The sequence below is a fragment of the Ictalurus furcatus genome, chromosome 9 (genome assembly GCF_023375685.1).
Source record: "Ictalurus furcatus strain D&B chromosome 9, Billie_1.0, whole genome shotgun sequence".
NCBI classification, from domain to species: domain Eukaryota; kingdom Metazoa; phylum Chordata; class Actinopteri; order Siluriformes; family Ictaluridae; genus Ictalurus; species Ictalurus furcatus.
This window is the reverse complement of record NC_071263.1, coordinates 4,781,341-4,803,898: the sequence shown is the minus strand read 5'-3', so window position 1 is coordinate 4,803,898 and position 22,558 is coordinate 4,781,341. Positions and strand designations below refer to the sequence as shown.

The 22,558-nt window shown below is 36.0% G+C and overlaps 2 protein-coding genes across 4 annotated transcripts; both read left to right on the top strand.

The window, feature by feature from the left end:
• The first annotated feature begins 12,477 nt into the window (after positions 1-12,477).
• pomca (proopiomelanocortin a) lies at positions 12,478-14,325 on the top strand. Its single transcript, XM_053633761.1, has 3 exons — positions 12,478-12,734; positions 13,128-13,275; positions 13,492-14,325. Exons 2-3 carry the CDS (start codon positions 13,138-13,140, stop codon positions 13,990-13,992), a joined length of 639 nt encoding a protein of 212 aa, XP_053489736.1. The 5' UTR covers positions 12,478-12,734; positions 13,128-13,137; the 3' UTR covers positions 13,993-14,325.
• A 1,384-nt stretch (positions 14,326-15,709) lies between these two features.
• dnajc27 (DnaJ (Hsp40) homolog, subfamily C, member 27) lies at positions 15,710-22,145 on the top strand. 3 transcript variants are annotated; one of them, XM_053633500.1, is made up of 7 exons: positions 15,718-16,163; positions 17,169-17,251; positions 17,633-17,702; positions 17,940-18,104; positions 18,247-18,369; positions 19,229-19,389; positions 20,623-22,145. In XM_053633500.1, the coding sequence occupies exons 1-7, from the start codon at positions 16,086-16,088 to the stop codon at positions 20,753-20,755; spliced, it is 813 nt and encodes a 270-aa protein (XP_053489475.1). In that variant the 5' UTR covers positions 15,718-16,085; the 3' UTR covers positions 20,756-22,145. The 3 variants fall into 3 exon arrangements, with proteins under 3 accessions (XP_053489476.1, XP_053489475.1, XP_053489474.1); XM_053633499.1 differs by having other exon boundaries at positions 15,720-16,172; XM_053633501.1 differs by lacking the exons at positions 19,229-19,389; positions 20,623-22,145 and adding an exon at positions 18,452-19,222 and having other exon boundaries at positions 15,710-16,172.
• Positions 22,146-22,558: the final 413 nt, after the last annotated feature.

Genomic DNA, 22,558 nt, shown 5'->3' with positions numbered 1-22,558 from the left:
AATCAAAATACACATAAAGCAATTATACAAAACACTGAAACAATTAAAAACTCAATGGAATTCCTTGCACCAGAATAATCCTATGAAAAGAAAAATACAAGGCATCTGAACATTCTGTATAAAACTTAAAGAAAGCAAATCATTTTAAAATATTCCAGCAAATGTTAATTAAAACTACACGAATATCACAACCTGTAAATCAGCCAACATGTTAGCAACATCTCAACAAGATAGATTAGTCTATTCAGAACACAGGCACTTCAGAAGATATAGCCTATATAGCCTTTATAGCCTTTGATTGAATTAGACTTGCGTATAAATGTAAAGTAAGGAAAATAAATGAGCTACATATCTTAATCATTTACTATCTACGATAAATTTCAATCCCACATCTAACTGATGTGATGAGCAATACACTAACCGCTAGAAAATCACATTTGCTCACTGACTCCCTGATTGAGTACAAATTTTTTAAAAGTGCAGGCATAGGAGCCACTCAGGACATCCGTAATAACCCATCACTAAACCAAAGACTTACAAGTGTGTAAATTCAATGTATACCTTATTGTGGGCAATCCCGGAATTGTAGTTACAGTCCACAGTGACTGTCAAATCACCAGAAGACAGCAGTAAACAAGGATAATCCTTATTCATGAATGAAAACACAGGCATGGCCCTCAAAACAAGGCGTAGAAATATAACACAGTTAAAATCGACAGGGTTTTGTCCTAAGACAAAGGAACAGGAGGGTAGAAAAAGACAAATGAATCAAGGGCTTTATATATATATATATATATATATATATATATATATATATATATATATATATATATATATATATATATATAATATCCAAACCACAGAAGTAACACAAACAGTAACACAAACTCTGGAGCAAACTAGAAACTCTGGATGTGTGAGGCCTGGCCAGGATGGGGAAAAAATGAAAATATATACTCAAAAATGTTTTTCAAAAACAAAAACCAAGCAATTATATTATTTGGATTTGGTATTGCTTTAAAACAAATGGCTTATTTGGAATGAGTGTTTGAAATTACTTCTTTTTAGGGGAGGGATATTTATTGCAAGGATATAATAATCTGTTTACAAGTTGAAGTTGCTCTATATTCAGAGTCTATCCCAGTAACACTGAACATGAGATAAAAGCTCACACACTTTTATTCACACCTATGGGCTATTTATGGGCTATTTAGCATAACCAATCCGTGTATTATCATGTTTGTGGGAGGTGAAAGGAACCTGGTGTGTTTGTGTGTGTCCCATTTAGGGTGTATTCCCACCTCTCAGCCAGATCTGAACCCTGACCAAAAATAAAAGTGGTTACTGAGGATAAATGAATGAATGCACTGTATATTTTGTGATATTCGTTTTGTGATTAACTTAAATTAAAAAAAAACAGTATCCATTTTAATAGTATCCACAAATCCAGTTTAATTTCACTCTAATTATATGTGCATCGCGGGTTAATATACAGTCAACATCCACTTTAATAGGAACATCTGTACCCCTGCTCATTCATGCAATTATCCAATCAGCCAGTTGTATGGCAGTAGTATATATGCATGAAATCATGCGTATACAAGTAAAGAAAAAGAAAAAAAAGCTAACATCATAATTGGGAAGAATGTGGTCCCACAGACTTTGACTGTGGTGTGGTTGATGGGTTGGAGAGCACTGGAAAAAAGACTAGGTGACATTTTTTTTTTTTTTCCAAATGGGAATCTGTAGCCTCCGATTCCTGTTCATGGCTGACAGGAGCAGAACCCAATGTGGTCCTCAGCTGCTATTTCCCATCCTCCTCAGCGCTTAACATGTTTTGTGATGCTTTTCGGCTCACCAGGGAATGATGAGTATTTGTCATTGGTCGAAATTTTTCAGTGTTGGAAGTGTTGCCTAAAGTCTGAGTTAACATCTTTTTATTTGTGCTAAAACCTTGCTATAGCCTAACCCTAAACTACGTTGATAGTTGCTGGCACAGCCAGCTTCTGTAATTAAATTTATTTTTATTTACATAATAGGCCAACAATCTTACACAATTTAATCAGAAGGTTTGAGTTATGGTTTGGTTAGGCTGTAGTCGGTTTTTGAGTGTGTACAAAGGAATAACTAGAAATAGGCTTAATGGTCTTATATTTGTTATATAATAATCTCATAATAAAAAAAAATATTAAACATTTCTCCTTTATTCAAGTTATCCACACATGCTAAATTTTTTTATTATTATTATTATTATTATTATTATTATTATTATTATTACCAGTGTACTTTAAAACACCAGAGTTTTTTTAACCAGCTACTTATTTTCAGTGCTCAAATACTTTATCAGTATCTTTTTTTCCTCTAAGAAATGGGTCTTGTAAATGGACCCATAGGGCCACCTGCTGTTGAGGAAGGTGACATTGCCAGTTTGTGAGAAAATCTTTAGATGTGGCTAAAAAAAAAAAAAAAACATAGAGGCAAATGTTACATAGGCCTAATGGAATGGTGTAATGTAAGGTTTTGCTTAAACAATATCGCATAATGTGTAGAACACATTTACTTATTGATTTATTCATTTAAAAAATGGCCTTGTGTATTGTAAAAGTTTGTATTTGGATGACACACTGTGCTTAGTCAAGCTCACATATTAGAGTGGCACAATAATGGACAGATGATATTTTATTTCAATTGCATTTCATTATTTCATTATTATCTCATTATTTAATATAAACATTGTATAAAATAAATACACACACTGACTATCGGGAGATTACACCTGCACCTGAAAAAAATAATCTAGCCTTTTCATATAGCTGAAATCATTCGTTGAATTAATGTGTAATGGGTTCTGATGTCAAAAGTCATTTGAGTTTGAGAACAATGTTTAATGAACTAACTGTCTATCCTTTATTCTGGATGATTTATTGTAATTATAGAGGTTAAGCAATACCTACTTCATGTTTTATTAATAAACAACATGCCGGTATTTGACACATTTAAAACAAGAAACAGGCATCAATTAAATTGTATACTTCATCTGTGCACTATTAGCACCTCATAAATAAAACATACTCTCACTGAGTCGTAATCTTTAGTCAATCCGCTGAAGACGCAACATAGCTGTGTTAGGGCGACCTCTTCTGGATAAAGTTTGTACATAACAAATAATGTTTTTTCAGACTTTTGTTTTCACACAAATTTTAAAGTATAATTACATTTCAAGTGATTTTTAGAAAACATTAGTTACCTAAAAGGAGAAGGAAAGGGGGTTATATATATTTTCACAGCTGATGCACAGATATAGTGTAGAATACATGTGTAGACAGTCAGTAATGTTAATCTGACGAAAACCCTAATATAATTTCGAATACAGTTAAATATAGTGTAAAAATGGCAATTTAAATAACATTTAGGTTTTATAAAATAGTGTGGCTTTGATAAACATTTATTTTTATTTCACCCTTTGCTCTTTAGAAGTTGGCACAAAGGGGCAAAACTTCATATATTGGCAGGTAAAGAAGGCAAGAAGTTCCTTTGAGTTCTCACTCAACAATATAACAATACATATCAGTATGACAAAGTAACTTCTTGAGTCAGTTCTTATTGTAAGTAGTATTGTAGTGTATCTCCATCTGTTTGGGTGTTCTCCCTACGCGATGATGATAGAAGTCAGGAGTAAAAACTCACCTCTTCCGTGAACACCTAACTAATCCCTAAAATGTCAACCCCACATTATCCTTAAAAAAAACACACCTACACCTACTATGGCACTTACACCTCTATTCTGCGCACTTTGCTTTTCTAGTGCTCAATTAAAAGATCTTGTATAGTAGCACTACTTGGACAGTCTTGATTTTTTTTTTTTTTAATATACTTCCAGTGCATATATCCACTTAAAATGTGCACATATAATGTCTTTTGACTTTGTACTTACAGTATATATAGATATGTCTAAAACTGAAATTTTAAATTGATAAATATTAGATTTTATGGCACAAATTGCATCGGGTGTCATTATACAACCCCAATTCCAAAATAGTTGGGATACTGTGTAAAATGTAAATAAAAACAGAATACAATGATTTTCAAATCTCATAAACCCACATGTTATTCACAATAGAACATAGAAAACATATCAAATGTTTAAACTGAGTAAATGTACCATTTTAAGGAAAAAATAAGGTAATTTTGAATTTGATGGCTCTCAAAAAAGTTGGGACGGGGCAACAAAAAGCTGAAAATGTCAGTTTTACTAAAAAGAAACAGCTGGAGGAATATTTTGTAACTAATTAGGTTAAACGGCAACAGGTCAATAACATGATTGCATATAAAAAGAGTATCTTAAAAAAAAAAAAAGAGGCAGACTCTCTCAAAAGTTGATGATGAGTAGAAGATGGGATGGAATCTGGATGGAAGCAGATGTTGCTCTAAAACCTGTATATACCTTTCATCATTGATGGTGCATTTCCAGATGTGCAAGCTGCCCATTCCATAAGCACTAATGCACCCCCATACCATCAGAGATGCAGGCTTTTGAACTGAGAGCTGATAAAAAGCCAGATGGTCCCTCTCCTCCTTAGTCCTCTTTAGTTTAGTGGTAAGGCGAACTGTGTTCACAGACAGTGAGTTCTGGAGGTGTTTCTGAGCTGTTATTTTCATTACAGAATCAGGCCTGGTTTTAATGCAGTGTCGCCTGAGGGCCCGATGATCACAGGCATGCAGTATTGATTTTCACCCTTGCCCTTGCACACAGAGATTTCTCCAGATACTCAGAATCTTTTGATGATATGATGTACTGTATTGTGTAGATGATGAGATATTCATAGTCTTCTCAATTTTACATTGAGGAACATTATTTTGAAATTGTTCCACAAATGGATGCAATTTTTCGCAGATTGGTGAACCTCTGCCCATCTTTACTTCTGAAAGACTCTGCCTCTCTAAGATACTCTTTTTATACCAAATCATGTTACTGACCTGTTTCCAATTAACCTCCAGCTATTTTCCTTTTTGTAACACTTACTTTTCCAGTCTTTTGTTGCCCCCGTCCCAACTTTTCTGAGACGTGTTGTGACCATCAAATTCAAAATTACCTTATTTTTTCTTAAAATGGTACATTTCCTCAGTTTAAGCATTTGATATGTTTTCTATGTTCTATTGTGAATAACATATGGGTTTATGAGATTTGCAAATCATTGCGTTCTGTTTGTATTTACATTTTACACAGTATCCGAATTTTTTTGGAAGTTTGTTATAATGTGACTGTCACACTTCTCCTCAGTAATTAATGAAAACACAGTCATTAAAAATGGCATGTAGCCCCCAGCAAACACGGGCATACATATCTGCTAATGTTATTGCATCTAGCAAGTTTATTTGGCTAGCAAAGTTATCAATAGTTGGTGTATATTGTCACATAAGCTCTAATATTTATATTAAAGTTATGTGAGATGCGCATCGCATACGTCTGACCAGTATGGCACCATAGTGACTCATGAACACTAAACATAATGGGCCACTAAGTCTATGGGCAAACCTACAGTGTTCTACTCAGCTTCTCTGAAGTCAGTTCAGAACCAACCATCACTGCTGATCAGGTCTTGAAATGCAAGTTTTTCTGCATAGTATATTTGAAGAATGTTACTATCTTGTGTTTTATGCACTTGACTTTTCATAAAGACAGTTAATCTAATCAGATTAATCACAAATATTACTCGAGTCACTTTCATCAGATGGTACGGTTAAGAACCCTCCTTAAGCTGATTGAACCTTCTTACGGTGAGTTTTAGAGCTTGTTGTATTGTATGATTTCTGAAGGGACCTGTTGGACTGCAAGTGTTTTTGTATAATTACTGCTTGTTCAGATTCACAACAAACACTTTGCATAAGTGTCATGGCTGGGTTGAGAGAGGGCATACATTCTGCATGTGCTACTGGAACGACAACACCCAAATGTACAACAGTATAATTGAAAGCTGAAATTGGGCCAGCAATAATTATACAGCACAATAAAAATACAGTAGGAGGGGCAATGAATAAACATTTAGCATCACTACTGTACACACCCTTTTGTTATTCAGCTACATGCTGCACAAGCTCCTTTTCTCTTCTGTATGGTGACTTTATAAAGATGTCATGATTGTCCAACCTGTAGTTGCATAGCAAAGTATTTGTATGGTAGTGAGATCCATGGATATTCAGAACACACACACTGTGCACTGTCCCACTGTCTCATGGCACATTTTTATTGTTCATTGCGAGGAAACTGGTGTGCAGTCTAATAATTCTTAACAATCAGATCATATACACTGGTTCTTTACTGTCCCACTGTCTCATGCCACATTTATATTGTTCTGTGTTGTAATTATAGCTGCACCGAGTTCACTTCCTGTATGTTTTATGGACAGGGCTGTACATTTGGGTATAGGTTTTCTTTGCTAAAAATGGGTGGTTTGTCTTGCCAGTATAAATGTGGATTAAACTACAGTCGCAACACCAACAGGTTAAATTCATGGAAATGCATTGCTGATGCAGCTGGTGTGGATTAAACGCTTGTTAATCAAAGCATAACCACTTCATGTGATGTACATTAAAAAAAAAAAAACACACACACACACTTCATACATACTGTTTGAGAATCTGTTTGAGACAGAATGTTGTATTATATAGGACATTTCCATGCAGGCAGCAAACTAAACAACATATCTGGTACCCACAAATTCAGTTAAAAATTGATCTAGAGTTTACACTTAAAAAACAGCACTAGAATTTAGACCAGCTTCAAAATGCAACACAAAAGAACACAAAACTGAAATACAATGTATGTCCATTTGTACATTATCATGGTATATGTTGGTAAAGGGTTTTTGAGTTGCCTTCCAGTCAAATTAACCAAGCCCAAGCACAGCAAAGTCATTGGAAAAGCACAGCAGAATAAATGCTTTGAGTTGGCCTCTTGCAGTATAAGCAGAGATAAGACACAGGTGATAAACAAACTTGACTTCTAATTATCTTTCAAGATGAGTTGATATACATGAAGTGAAATATCTGTTCAAAATAGAGGACACATTAATACATTTTTAACAGATATATTGTTTTGTGCCTCATACTTTATAATGGCTTTAGGTTTTAATGATAATAACCTTTATTTAGTCAAGTCAGGTCAAGTGGACTTCACTGTCAGTCCTCTAGGAATTGGAACAAAGTGGCGTTTCACTGAAGAATGGACAAGAAGCAGAGAGGGTAAAGGCACTGGAAAGTAGCAAAATGCAGCAAAATAACAATCTGAAAACACATAGTTAATTATTTCATGCATAGTGTCCACAGTTATGGACAGTAAATTTATGGTTCTTTTTTATATTTTAGATAAATAAATATAAGATGCAAATCACCTCCAAATCACTTGAGAGCATTACTGTAAATTGGCATAACCTTCTATAGCTCTTTAGATTATTTGTCCTCCTAAATCTTTACTAATTTCTACATAAATTATTATTATTATTATTATTATTATTATTATTATTATTATTATTGACATATTTTACCTCTTTGTGTCATTATTATAATTTTTTTTTCAAGGCATAATGTTTTAGCCTTTCTTTCTCATGGACAATCCATTTATTTGATCTGATATTCAAAATTCATGTACAGTATGAAGCAGTTGTATTAATTGCTTTAAAAAAAAAGAGAGAGAGAGAGAAAATCTAGAGAATCCGGATATGCCTATGAAAAATTCATGCATGAAAGGGTTAGCATTATCTACTTAGGCTGTATTAACCACAGTAACACTATGTAGCAAGTAAACTGCAACTGGCTGGGTAATTGACATTATTAGGCTGTAAAGCTGAACACATTTTATTGCAATTTATTTCAAACAATTTAGTGATTGTCTCCAAGAACCTCACTACAGTATAAAAATTAAGCCCTATCATAAGCAGTACTTATGAACGAAGCCATTGCATAAGTGTAGCAGCAAGATCGGAGTCCATTGTGTAATATGATTGCCTCAGAGAAGAAACTGTTGCGAAGTCTAATAATTGAATGTAAATAATGCAGGCAGGTTTAATGATGAAATGATGAATTATGAAATATGTAATATACAGTACATAAAACTGACAGAATTGCCAAGCCCTACAGCAAATGAGTTGAAGTTATTTATTATACAGTCCCCTTTGAATCTTTTGGAACAGCAAGGCCAATTCATTTTTTTGTGCTATATACCAAAGAAACCCAAATGGGTTTGAGATCAAAATATGGATATGAGGTTAGGATTTCAGCTTATATTTCCTGGTATTTATATCTAGATGTGTTAAATAACATAAAACAGCCACTTTTTAAGCAAGCAAAAGTATAGAAACAGATGTGTTTTTAAGTAAATTAAAGTAAATTAAACTTAATATTTGGTTGCATATCCCTTGCTTGCAATACCTGCATCAAGCCTGAGACTCACAAACATCAACAAATTGCTGGTTTCTTCTTTTGTGATGCCTTTCCAGGCTTTTACCACAGCCTCTTTCATTTGTTGCTTGTTTCAGGGGGTTTCTCGTTTCAGTCTCCTCTTCAGGAGGTGAAATGCTGCTCAATTGGTTTAAGGTCTGGTGACTGACATGGCCAGTCTAAAACCTTCCACATTTTCCACCCTGATAAAGTCCTTTGTTGTGTTGGCAGAGTGTTTCGGATCATTGTCTTGCTGCATGATAGAGTTCCTCCGGATTAATTTGGATGAATTTCTCTGTAAATTGGCAGACAAAACGCTCCTGTAAACTTGTGAATACATTCTTCTGCTACAATTATAAATCACAGATAAAGATTAGTGAGCCTATTCCAGAAGCAGCCATGCAAGCCCAAACCATGACACTACCTCCACCATGTTTCACAGATGAGCTTGTATGTTTTGGATCATGAGCAGATCCTTCCTTTCTCCACACTTTGGCCTTTCCATCACTTTGGTAATCAAGATCACTAATCTTGATTCCAGAACTTTTGTGGCTCATCTCTGTATTTCTTTTTACTGGCTACCCAATTCTTACTGCTGATGAGTGGTTTGCATCTTGTGGTATAACATCTATATTTCTGCTCTCTAAGACTTCTTTGAATAATGGATTGTGATACTTTTACCCCTGCCTTGTGGAGGTTGTTGGTGATGTCACTGACTGTTGTTTTGGGGGTTTTATCTACATATAATTACCCGGAAATAAAAGCTAAAAATTCTAAACTCTATTCTCTTCTCTTCTTTTGATCTCAAACCAAAATGTCTTCAGTCTACAGCAAAAAAATTAAATGTACCTTGCCATTCCAATAGTCTTGGAGGGAACTGTGCTTTAAACCACCATCATTCTGGTCCATTTAACTTTACATTGCTTTGCAAACAAGATTCCATAGTTAAACAACACCTTTCTTATTTCTAAATTTGTGTACCCTGTTGTGTACTGGAAACCTCTATTAGTTTTTTTGGCAATCACATGATGCAAATGTTAATCGATGTTTGCTCAAAAATCACTTTACCTCTGCTGGTTGAAAAGTGACTGGGGAATATTACAAAGGATGACAGCAGTAGATATTGAAATATTACTGATCACATAAATAGTAAATGTAAGGTATTATTTACAATTATGTTGGCTTTACAGCTCTTCCTGCAGTTGGAAGAAATTGTGCTGTGGGATGCTATTTGTTCTGAGGATGTCAATGTGTGCTGCAAAAAGCCATAGCTGTGTATTCCATCAGCCATAGAATGATTAATTGATGTTAAAGGCAAACTAACAGTGTACTGATAAACACTTGAGTAACCTTGTGTTCAAGATAAGTTGATATAAATGGTTTGAAGTATTGGAGGCTCAAAGAAGCCTAATGCTTTTGCCCAGGAATGAGTCTGGTCATAAAGCTGACACAAGGTTGGCTCCATTGATAAAATGGCCATTAAAGTTAAGCCTGAAGGACAGCAGGAGAAAGAATTCAAGAGACTTAAACCTTTTAGGTCCTCTTGTAACCACTGCACTTTTTTTCGATAGTCGTTTTTACAGAGTACAATAAGTCCATTTGCTGACACTTGTCCATTATTGACTTGTCTGTTATTGACTTTTATATAAATAACTGCGGTAATGACATCATTGACTGTCAGGTTGAGGTTAGCTTTGTATATGAAATCCTTATTACCTAAATTATTTAACATGCATTTTCTACCTCAACTATACAATTTACCAAGGTAAATCAGGAGTGGAAATTACTAGGAAAGAAAATGTGCAGCATTTTTGGCAACCAAATCTGTTCTAGCATTGCCACAGGAGACGTGATGAAAGTGGATCAGTGTGAATTTTGCATTTTATATGTACATATAAAAACACATAATGATACTTTCCACATGTTACACACTATAGCTGCAGCTAATCAATTCAATTCAATTCCATGACAACAGACATTGTGACGATAGACACTGTCACAAAGCTGTTTCCATCCAAAATGGACGCTGCTGGAAAACCAAGAAAAACGTGTTTTATCATTCACAAATTCTATCAACAATTAAAAACTTGTTTCTCCTGTGTCCCAGGTTCACCTCTTACCCTGTCTGCATTCTGCTATGCGCAACCCTGTTTTACCTCCCCTGTGACCCACACATATACAAGACAGTGAAATTATTTTCTTTGCATATCCGAGCTTGTTAGGAAGTTAGGGTCAGAACGCAGGGTCATGGTGCAGTGCCCCTGGAGCAGAGAGGGTTAAGGGGCTTGCTCAAGGGCCCAACAGTGGCAGCTTGGTGGTGCTGGGGCTTGAACCCCCAACCTTCTGAACCCAGTGCCTTAACTGTTGAGCCATCACTGCCATCTACTACTATGCTGCCGATCTGAGTTCGAGCCCCGGCCTCGACCATTACACTAGGCACACTTGTACTCTGCTGTTCCCAGGCTCCCTTCACCATCCGTGCAGCTCGTGAGTTGAGCACGCCGCCCACCTGATTTTGAACCCCAGCTCTGACGGTAACACTAAGCCACACCTTCCCCATGGCTCATGCCTAGAGGATGTCTGACCATCAATCTGCTGACCCGAGTTTGAGTTCTGGTCTCACTGCTGTACCCAGTCATGTTTCTACAAACACATCTCTACTTTCATTTCAATAAACCTGTTTTAACCTTCTGTCCCTGAGTCTGTGTTCTGCTTTTGGGTCCAAGCTCTCATTGGTTATAACAGAACAATCTGGCCAGATATACCCAGCAGATTTAGATCGCCTGCCTTTGGCCCTGTCTAAAATTGGTGGCTAAATAGACCATGAACAAACTAACAAAAACAATCAGAATATTGCATAGCATAGGAACCTGAGCAATTTGTGGGCTGTTACTTTGTGGAAGATACACAATATGGTCAAAAGTATGTGGACATCTGACCATCATATCCATATGTGCCCATTCCAAAACCATGGGTATTAGCATGGTTGGTCCCCCTTTACTGTTATAATAACAGTATATTCCACCCATAAATATGGTGGTGGCTCTAATGTTTTGGGGCTGTTTTTCTGCCAGAGAACCTGGACATTTTGTAAGGATGCATGGCATCATGAACTATCAAATATCAACAGATATTAAATGAAAACCTGACTGCCTCTCCCAGAAAGCTTAAAATGGGCCGAGGTTGGATCCTAACCCTAACCCATACATCAAAATCAACACAAAACTGGTATATGGACTCTGGAGATTTATCTGAAATCTTTCTCATAGTTTGCCACTAAAAGCTTTTCCATTCATTGGATCACTCAAATGTAGTTAGGGTGACTAAAAAAGCAAAAAAGAAGAGCAAAATAAAAGCACTACAAGGTCAGAATTCCATATAAAGACATTACTTGAGACAGAGAATTTCCTTCATTGTGCTTTAGCGAAGCTATAAGCAGCAGCTTCTCTGAATGCTCACTGAGTCATCCAGCAGGTTTAATTGTTAGGCTAATATACTTGATTTCTATAGTAATTTTTTTTTTAATCATGTGTTTTTTTGTTTAAAGATTTTTTTTTAAAATGTCTGGTTTTTATAGTCTATGGGGAAATGTCCATTCATACTTTACATGATTATAAATCCCATACAGGTCTTTTATAAGACCTATATGGTAACATGTTCTGAGTAAGCTGAAGCATAAGGTTACCACTAATTCGCTGCATCATGTTGATGTAATTCATTCTGAATCCCATTGAAAATACAATAAGGAGATGTACATTTGGCAAGTCAACTTCTTTTAAAGAACTAAAACCTGGAATTAGCACCTATGTACCACTAGTCAAATAAAAATGACCTCCCTAATTAAAAGGAGGTGAATTTCATGCTTTATGAAAGCTGACATGGACATGACTTAACCAAATCATGTAAACTGACCCTTGTGCCCTTATCACAGTGGAAAACAGGATCATGATTTCTTAAAATGACAAATAAATGTTAATCCGCCCCAGTGCCATTTTAATGAGCAGTGACATTTTGATGTTGTTTGTTAAATTGCCTTGGATTATTCTTTGGTATGGTTCATGATTCGATTTCCCAATGTCAGGGGGCCGGAGAAGAAATTTTTGTAGCGTGTACCCTTGAAAGGTGTGTCACTTAGCTGGCCTTATAAAGGAAGAGCAGAGAGAGGGTTCAGACATCAGAAACACACACGAACGTACATAGTGGGACGTCGAGTGGAAGAACTTGAGTTCACTTACGCTGTTGCAGAGGGAGAATTCGCAAACAGGGGAAGTGCAGACACCTTTCTTCCTTCACAACATGTAAGTAAATCATAAATATATGTCTCCCAATTTTAATTTTATCCACTTGCTGCAAAAGTGTGTCAGACATTGTTAGTCAGTTATATTTAATTTTATGTTTAGTTTTTGTTTTTTGTTTTAGTTTTGTTTTATTATTCTCTTGTTTCTTGTCATGATCAGTACATGATGTGGTTGGATTAAGGAACCATGACCAGAAAACATTTTTGTATTTAATTATTTTAGAACTGAAGGGCTTTTAATATTTTTCAACGGCTCATTGGTAAAACCGAATACAACATTCAATGAGTAAATAGATCAATATATTTTACTACATTTGCACAACTCTGAATGTATAGATTTGCATTTATAGCCTAGAAGCATCACTTCTATTTTACTTTTTACTGTTTACTATAGTTCCCTTGCAATGGTTAAAGAAGCGAGAATGGGGTGTCCTGTGTGGATGTTAGCTCTGGCTTTGCTGTGTGCAAGTGGCTCAGAGGTTAGAGCCCAGTGCTGGGAGAACAGTGGCTGCAGAGATCTAAGCTCTGACAGAAATATCCTGGTGAGTATCTGCTCTACTGGTTGTCTATGAAAGTGCCTGTTTATTCTGAATCTGTTGCCATCAGGGTTATGGGCTTGTTATTTGATTTACTACTTAGAACACATTTCCGGTGGTTTCATACATTTATAACTAACTATCAATACAAAGTAAATATGCTTAAAGTGACTTTAGTATTACATGATCTTTTTCTTTAGCTTTCTTGTGCTTCTTTGGCAGGAATGCATCAGGTTGTGCAGATCTGAGCTTACAGCAGAATCTCCTCTCTACCCTGGAGATGGCCACCTCCAGTCCGTCTTGCTCATACCCAGTGAAATCACGACTACCAGACTTTCCACCCCACAAGAGGATGAAGCTCCAGAGTCTGGTCCACAACACGAAGAAAAGCGCTCTTACTCCATGGAACACTTCCGCTGGGGTAAGCCTGTGGGTCGCAAGCGCCGGCCCATTAAGGTGTATGCCAATGGGGTGGAGGAAGAGTCATCTGAGGCCCTGCCAGCAGAGATGAGGCGCGAGCTAGGTGCTGTTGAGGACAGCACCGTCAGCCAGCAAGAGAAGAAAGATGGTTCCTATAAGATGAATCACTTCCGCTGGAGTGGCCCACCTACCAGCAAACGCTATGGAGGTTTCATGAAGTCTTGGGATGAGCACAGCCAAAAGCCACTGCTCACACTTTTCAAGAACATCATCAACAAAGACGGACACCAGAAGGACCACTGAAGAACTCTTGATTAACATTAACAATTAATATTCATTACGTAGAAATATATTTATTTGTTCTTATTTTCCCCACATAAATTCATATTCTTTGAAGTGTAAGCCTACTGTACACAATAAAAGTTAGATTAAGATGAAACTTATATTTTAACTAATAGTACTTTGTTCTAGTAGCCAGCAGTACTTTCACCATATAATCTATAATAAATGCAGACTAGAAGTAATATGTTGATTAAATATTGATTAGAGGCTGATGGTCAAACCATTTTCATTTCTTAAGATGTACTATATTGTAAAATACAAAAATGTTAACTATAAAATAATTGTATTTCAAGCAGTAAATGTCAAGGTGATTATTTTGAATGAAAACCCAGTAATGCCATTAAAAATATAAGCACACAAACCAAGAAAAAATGGTTGGAATCATATGTTCAGTGCTTTTACCACATCAGAAGACCATGATTTTATATGGAAATTAAAAGTAATTAATAGGCATTGATCTAATTAGTAAAAAAATAATAATAATAATAATAATAATGTAAAAAATGTTGACAATTCATTTTATTTTTCAACTGCTCAATTTCCTTATTGAAACAATTCCAGCACCTTAGCACCTGTATACTCATTTATCTATTTCCTATTTTCCTCAGGCAACTTTAGGGGATATTGGCTGTTTGGGTTAAATTCTTCATCATTCTCCACCATTATGTGCAACGGAAATTAACTGTTTAAAATGAGCTACCTGTATTCTCCACCAAATATGCAGGACAGACTAGCAGATCAGCTAGAAAGGGGAAATTTGGCTAATGTAGAATTTCTGATCAACTATTTGTCCAGTGATAATTTTTTAATGATGATATTTTAGACATTACCTCCGTGGCCACCGTCAATAATATCCTAAATATAGTGAAACATTATTTGAAGAGCATGTAGCAAGAGCGACAATTCAAGGCAATGGACCTTCTAAACAATAAGACATGTGTGTTTAAAAACAGACAAATCTTTACTGGACTATTCTACGACACAGAAACTAATCTAACATATAAATATGGGGTTAGAATTGTTTCATATTCCCAAATACATAGATTACGAGCAACAAATAAATGTAGCGAGATTCACAAAAATTAATCAAATTCACAAATAAACAGAATGAGATCCTCAAATATATGTGAGGAGTTTAAAAAAAAATGAATTAAATTCACAAATCAATAAAATGAGATTTACGAATAAAATTTTTTTACAAATATGTTTTTATGTCACAAACACAACTCTGCGTGACATTCAATTGTGAATGGCGTCCTGTGAATTGGTGAGGTCAGGTGAGGGGGTGAAGTCAGTGTTCCAATTCATCTCAAAGGTGTTCACTGTGGTTGAGGTCAGGGCTCTGTGCAGCCCATTCAAGTTCTTCCACTCCGACCTTGGCAAACCATGTCTTCATGGACCTCGTTTTGTGCACAAGGGAACTGTCATGCTGGAACATGTTTGAGCCTATTAGTTCCAGTGAAGGGAAATTGTCATGCTACAGCATACGAACACATCCTATACAAGTGTGTGCTTTCAATTTTGTAGCAACAGTTTAGGTGTGATGTTCAGGTGTCCACAAACAGCATGTAACAGCTCTGTGAGTCTGGAAACACTGTTGAGGAAAGAGTTAGACCAATAAAAAATCATTTAATAGAATACAATCTCATTTGGAGTTAGTCAAGTGGGTACAGTTTAAACGACATTCCAGTAGGTGGCAGTAATGCTCCCTATGCCGAAGTGGGTCGCTATTGATCAACAAGACGACGAAGAAGAAGTGTTTACGTCAACTGAGCCGTGTCACTAAGGCGATAGATAAAAGAAAGCTCCAAACATTTATGTGACGTTTGTTTAAAAAAATGTAGTGGGGGAAAAAACCGACGTTTAGAATTAGTCAAGTATGAATGAATGAATGAATGAATGAATGTCTTTCGCTAGAAAGCTCTCACTATCATGTATGTGTGCTAGAAATTGAAGCCGGATGCTAACTTTGTTTGTAGTAAACAGAAGAGACCGCACTAGTTGCAAATCTAATCGATCAGATTTTGTAGATAGTTAATAACATCGGACTGAACATGGACACGAATGTACAGAAAAGGAGGGAAAATAAAAAATCGTTGCGGATTAAGGTTATCAGCCTCGGGAATGCAGAGGTTGGTAAGGTGGGTATAAACCCATAGGCAAGCTAATAAACTAATACTGTGCATATATATATATATATATATATATATATATATATATATATATATATATATATATATAATATATGTGTGTGTGTGTGTGTGTGTGTGTACACGATGTATAGTTGAATATGGGTACACTGTAATTGATGAGTGCTACAGTAGTTACTCACATTATGTAAAGTATAAAACACTTGAGGACTTGCTGTTAAAGGAGAAAAATCAATGATAGTTACATTTTTTTTATTACTTTATTAAAGAACGATACTAATACTAATACATCACATTCACTTTTAACCATTTATAATTAGACTTAATGTTAAGGAACATCCATGAGACAAGGTAGAGCCTGCTGTCAGTAACCGGGTATAGAAACCTGTGGTGGAAAACCTCCTGACTGTTACAAAGCACTGACACTGGAGACTCCTTCCATAAATGTTAAATAAATGCCTCCCGAAAACAAAAAAAGTTATCAGTGAAAACATAGCAATGATTATACGTGTTTGTGAAATAACAGCGTTTTTTTTTTTATGTCTGTTTATTAGTGTTCTTAGATTATGTCTCTGATTGAGCTGTTACTATAGAAATGGTAACATATTAGAATAAGCGTATTAATATAAACTTGTCGTTTGAGTTACAGCTAGAACACACTTTGAGCTGTGCTGTTAGAGAAAAGTCAGTCATCAGCATGCTCCTACTACAGGGATTCAAGAATTAAACAGTGCTGCGGTAGAAATATAATATAATACTTGCCCAGTTACCCTGTCTACATGATTCATCTCCTCATCTGTATGTCCTTCATGGTCTCGTATGTTACAGAGCAATTACAAACCTTCTTAATTTAAGTAAAAATTAAGTAACTTAATTCTTACTTTAAATGAATCAGTCTTGATCAATTAATAAGAAGGTCATTCTGCTTAGACTTTAAAACCAAGATCATGTTTTAAAACGTTTTTTATTGTACCTTTTTTCTTTCAGAGTTGCATCATTAAACGATACTGTGAGAAACGATTTGTACCCAAGTATCTGGCCACAATTGGGATTGATTATGGTGTGACAAAGTAAGTGAGGTGGTTTAAGACAAGTTGTTATTTGTGATTCTGTTTTGTGTCGCTGATTATGTACTTTTTTTTTAATAGTCAATCTTTGGAATGCCTGTTGGTTTCTTAATTCCTTGTTTGAATATGTCTAAATCACTACAGTTTACTTGGTATTTAAACAAGAGAAAATATAAATCATTTCACCAAACCTTTGTTACATGATAAATTGATAAATGGAGTTCTGTAACTATGACAAGTAACAGTGAGCTTTACACTGAATATTTATCAACCAGCCAGTCCAACTGAGTACTGCAAGAATAAACAGTATACATTTTCTAATAGGAATAGTCATGATATTACACTTAATGCTTCTTTTTTTTTTTTGGCTTTCTCTCCCTCAAGGGTTCAAGTACGGGACAGGGAGATAAAAGTAAACATTTTTGACATGGCAGGACATCCCTTCTTTTATGAGGTAGTAATGTTATTATTTTCATCTACTTTTATCGATATTTTTGTTTCTGGAAAAAAAATATTGGCATGGTTGAATCGATGTCATGATGTTAGCGTCAGAATGTTTCAGCAGGAAATATTATTCCACAAAACTTGAGATCTGGCCTCAGTGTTACTGGATTTGAGGTGTATTTAAAATGAAAATTGTGTTATAAATAAGACTAAGATTATTGACAGTGAAATAATACTGGTTCTCCAGGTCCGCAATGAATTCTATAAGGACTCGCAGGGTGTGATTCTGGTGTATGATGTAGGACTTAGAGAGAGCTTTGATGCCCTGGACAGCTGGCTCACAGAGATGAAGCAAGAGATGGGCTCACAAGCCAATATGGAGAGCATTATTTTTGTCGTGTGTGCCAACAAGGTCAGCTTTACATATCTAATGTGTTCTTTTCATGATTATTTTTTTAAATATTGAATTGCTCATATGCACTTGTGTGGTGTCTAAGCATCCGTGCCAACCTTCTTAAAGTCTGTGTGTGTAGATCTCTGACTTTATCTTGCAGGTCGACTTGACTAAAAGGCGAGTGGTAGACGAGAGTGAAGGCAGATTGTGGGCAGAGAGCCGAGGTTTTCAGTATTTTGAGACATCTGCTCAGAGTGGCGAAGGCATCAGTGAAATGTTTCAGGTTTGTATTCTGACATTCAGTATGCCTCAGCTCTAGTAACGTATTGACGTAAGGTCTGACACCGGTACCAATTGTTCTATAGGTATCCGTAGTCAAGGTAGTACTAAAAGGTAACACCAATTCAATTATTATCCAGATTCTTATTATTGTCCTGCTTGAGCCTACTGTATGTACACTATATGACCAAAGGTTTGTGGACACCTGACCATCACATCAGTATATGGTTCTTTCCCCAACTGTTGCCACAAATTTGGAAGTACACTGTTGTATAGATTTTTTTTGTATGCTTTAGCATTACAATTTCCCTTCATTGGAACTTAGAGGCCTAGCATAACAATGTCCATGTGCACAACGCCAGGTCTATGAAGACATGGTTTGCCAAGGCTACAGAGGAAGAACTTGAGTGTCCTGCACACAGCCCTGATCTCAACCCCACTGAACACCTTTGGGATGAACTGGATTGCCAACTGTGCATCAGACCTCTTCACCTGACATTATCTGATCTCTCTAATGCTCTTGTGGCTGAAGGAGCACAAATCCCCACAGCCACGCTCCAAAATGTAGTGGAAAGCCTTCCCAGAAGAGTTGAAGTTGTAATAACCGTAAATGGGGACTAAATCTGGAATGGGATGTTCAAAAAGCACATATGTATGTGATGTTCAGGCGTCAAGAAACGTTTGGCCATATAGTGTATTTTAGATGCACGAGAATGAAGTAAGGCATAATGCATTCACATGTACTTGTGTACCTTGAATTTGCATTAGAAGAATGGGCAGGAGGATTATTGGTGCCTCTATTTAAAAAAAAATAATAATAATAACTTGTCTCTAAAAGTTTGTGGGTTGTTGTACTTGATCAGGCCTTTTTTTCCTCGATTACTGATATGTGTGAGAATGGAGGGAAGAGACCAAACCCAGAGGTCAGTATTGGCTTCACCAAAGAGCAAGCTGACACTATACGGCGTATCCGCAACAGTAAAGACAGCTGGGACATGCTGGGAGTAAAGCCTGGGGCAACAAGGTAAGAGAATAGAGTGAGAAAAATTTTTGTTTTTTTTTCCAGAACCACCTTTATCAAAGTCCTTTTAATGTGCAAAATAAGTTTTAGAGATTTATACATCATCTTACGTAATTCTACGGTTTCAAAATACCGCTGTGTGCTTTTGAACTTTGTACACTAGGTGAATGATTATTTTAATTCTGAGTACATTGATTGTGTTCTGGGTAAATGCACTGCACACTGTGTGCTGTTATGCAATAGTGGGGCCATTTTTCAAATATTCTTTACAAAGCAAACACATGCACTAAGAGATAGAAAGAAATGGACAAGCAGTCACAGAGATTGGGGTAAAGCATTCTAAAAACTGGGTGTTGCCACACAGAACCACTACCACCTGAGGAGAGAGTAATGTGTGCTACTACAAGCAGTATTCTGCAAGATGATCTGAGGGCACAGCTGTAGGACCTCAAACATTAAAGCAGAAGTGGAACCATTTAAGTAGAATAGTGTTTCTTGACCCTGTTCCTGGAGTATCACCACCCTGCACCTTTTCGTCTTTTACCCAGTTCAATCGAGTTCAGGCTTGTTAATTAACTTTGGTGAATTTGGATCAGTGAAAAACCACCGAAATGTGGCAGGCCTGTGGTGACCCTGGACCAGGATTGTGAAACACTGCAGCAGGGGGGATAAACTCCATGTGGATGCCTGTGGTTTTGGAGTGGGATGTTCGACAAGCCCATATGTGTGTGTGTTGGTGAGTTGTCCACATACTTTTGGCCATGTTGTGCTATTTAGTAAATTGGCATATGGGAAAAGGTAGAATAACAATATGGTGTCTACTCACCTTTGGTGCTTGGACCCCTAATAATAACATCAGCAACAACAATAAAAAAAATCGGACAGTTTTAATTCTTTTAAAACCTTCCATACATTAAATTTATGTGCCTAGAACTACATTATAAATCTCGCAACCCCAAGTTTGAGCGCCTATACAGCTTGTGCAGATAATAGTTTTTATAAATATATTTTGCGCTACTTCTCAGTTGCACCTACTGTTTAGATATTGCTGCTTTCCCCTAGATTCCAGATGCAGAATGATGCATACCAGTCATGGTCATGTTGCTTGGTGTTTAGCAGTTCTAAATACCTCTAAATAGTGGTATCACCATCTTTGAAATATATCTAATTAAAAGAAATGCATATCAATTAAAGATTCAAATGCTGGGCTTTTAACTTTGTCACGTTTGGTTATAGAGAGGAAGTCAACAAGGCGTACAGGAAGCTTGCTGTGCTTCTGCACCCAGATAAGTGTGTGGCACCGGGCAGCGAGGACGCCTTTAAAGCAGTGGTCAATGCACGAACATCCCTGCTGAAAAATATCAAGTAGTATCCAAACAAACATGAACATATTGGTTTAAAGAAAGTGTTTACGAAAAGAAAGGCTCTACGTTTGCAGTGTGAAAATGATGCCATACGATTCTGTTTTCATCTATGTGCCGCCATATCTGTGTTCAGTGACGTGTTTCAGTTAAGTCTTTTGTGTGTTAAACATATATTTAAAAATGTGTGATCAGATATTTGGTTATATGATATGATATGATAAAATATAATACCTTCATACTTATAATGAATACAATAATTAACCTCATCCGGTTCATTTAGCTGATATATAATTTATTTAACCTCTGAATGTTTCAGGTAGCTCCTTAAGCAAGAAACTTTAAGGTACCATTGTTTACATTTATTATTTCTCCATCTGATTATGGATTGATGTCTTTATTTCCAGTATGAACAATTGAATCAGCATTACATTGCTGCTATTTCATCTTGAGTTGTAATTAAGGATTTCACTTTGAAGAACACGCTGTACTCAAACAAGCACACTTTGATAAAGATATTTGTGTATCTGTGGCAGGAATTAAAATTTAGCATATATAGGCAATGAAAAAAATAAAGGTTGTATGCCCTCTGACAGAGTTTAGCCTTAATCCATTCTACAGTTGCCACAGCTGGTTATCATACCAGTCATCTCATCTGAGGGACACGATTGGATTGTCATTTTGTGTCATTTTGTGTCATTTAGTCTCAGAAGGAAGCAGAGATGTTATTGCTGTGCAGATTTAAATTGTTTCAGTATAAATACATATTTTAAGACACTTTTATCCTGGTACTGCTTATTTATTTATTTATTTTCTCAGACCCAGTGGCATTTTAGTTGATAGTCAGCAATCATCTGGCTTTTTTTTTTGTATGAAAACACCTAAATCTGCTTTGCTTGCACAGTGCAATGTGGAATGTTGCATTTCAAATCACAAGGGAATTTATATATATATTTATGGGTTGTGTTTGCACTTAAAAATCCTCTTGAGCTCTGTTTTCACTCATGGGTATACATACTGTATACCTACTACAGATTCTGGTGCCAAGAAGTGTCACTGTCACTGACAGTCATTGTAATGTTTACATATGAAATGACAGGTTTATGAAACGTTACATCATTTTGTGTGTACATTCAAAAAATACTGGATACTGCTTACTGGAACGTGTCTTTGCCTATATAATACAAATTGTGAATTTTATTCTCACAGAAAAATAATTAGGAAATATAATTTGTTATCGGTTTTCATCCATTTTGCCCTTCCCTTCTGCTGAGAGAATTGATTTTTTTATTGACTAATAGGTTCGGTAAGTTTGATAAGCATTAGTTTGTGTAAATGCAGTTTGACACTAAGAATGTGCATGGTGTAGCTTTCAATAAAGATATGATTACAAAAGCAAATAGTGTTGATGTGACATTCAAGTAGGACATGGTCATGGAGCATTTCTGTTATTAAATCTGATGTCCTTAGTGCATGCTTCCTCCACTTCCACTGGTGCGTAGCTTTAAAATGATTTCCAATACGCAACTCTCAGTTCACAGACAGGTAAAGCGTAGTGTAGCTCTGTACTGTTTATTAAATTAAGCAATATTTCTTGGTTGGAATTTTTGCAACATTGACTCTTTTTCTTAGCTTTAATTGATTGAACTGAAATTTAGCAGGGTTATATTATAGAGTTGCGTAAAGGTGCGTTCTAGTGGCTTAGAAGTTGGAAGAGCCATAAGGACATTGGATGATAGGATAATTATTGAGAAACATGTTGTACCTGTTCATAAAGTAGGTACTGTTTGTGTTAACAATTGTAAAATGTT

Bases quoted from the DNA above. Each gene is read 5' to 3' on its own strand.
- dnajc27 (XM_053633499.1), top strand. From the start codon at position 16,086: ATGGACACGAATGTACAGAAAAGGAGGGAAAATAAAAAATCGTTGCGG. The intron at 16,173-17,168 runs GTGGGTATAAAC...TTTTTCTTTCAG, and splicing joins GGAATGCAGAGGTTGGTAAG to AGTTGCATCATTAAACGATA. The intron at 19,390-20,622 runs GTAAGAGAATAG...GTTTGGTTATAG, and splicing joins GTAAAGCCTGGGGCAACAAG to AGAGGAAGTCAACAAGGCGT.
- pomca (XM_053633761.1), top strand. From the start codon at position 13,138: ATGGTTAAAGAAGCGAGAATGGGGTGTCCTGTGTGGATGTTAGCTCTG. The intron at 13,276-13,491 runs GTGAGTATCTGC...CTTCTTTGGCAG, and splicing joins GCTCTGACAGAAATATCCTG to GAATGCATCAGGTTGTGCAG.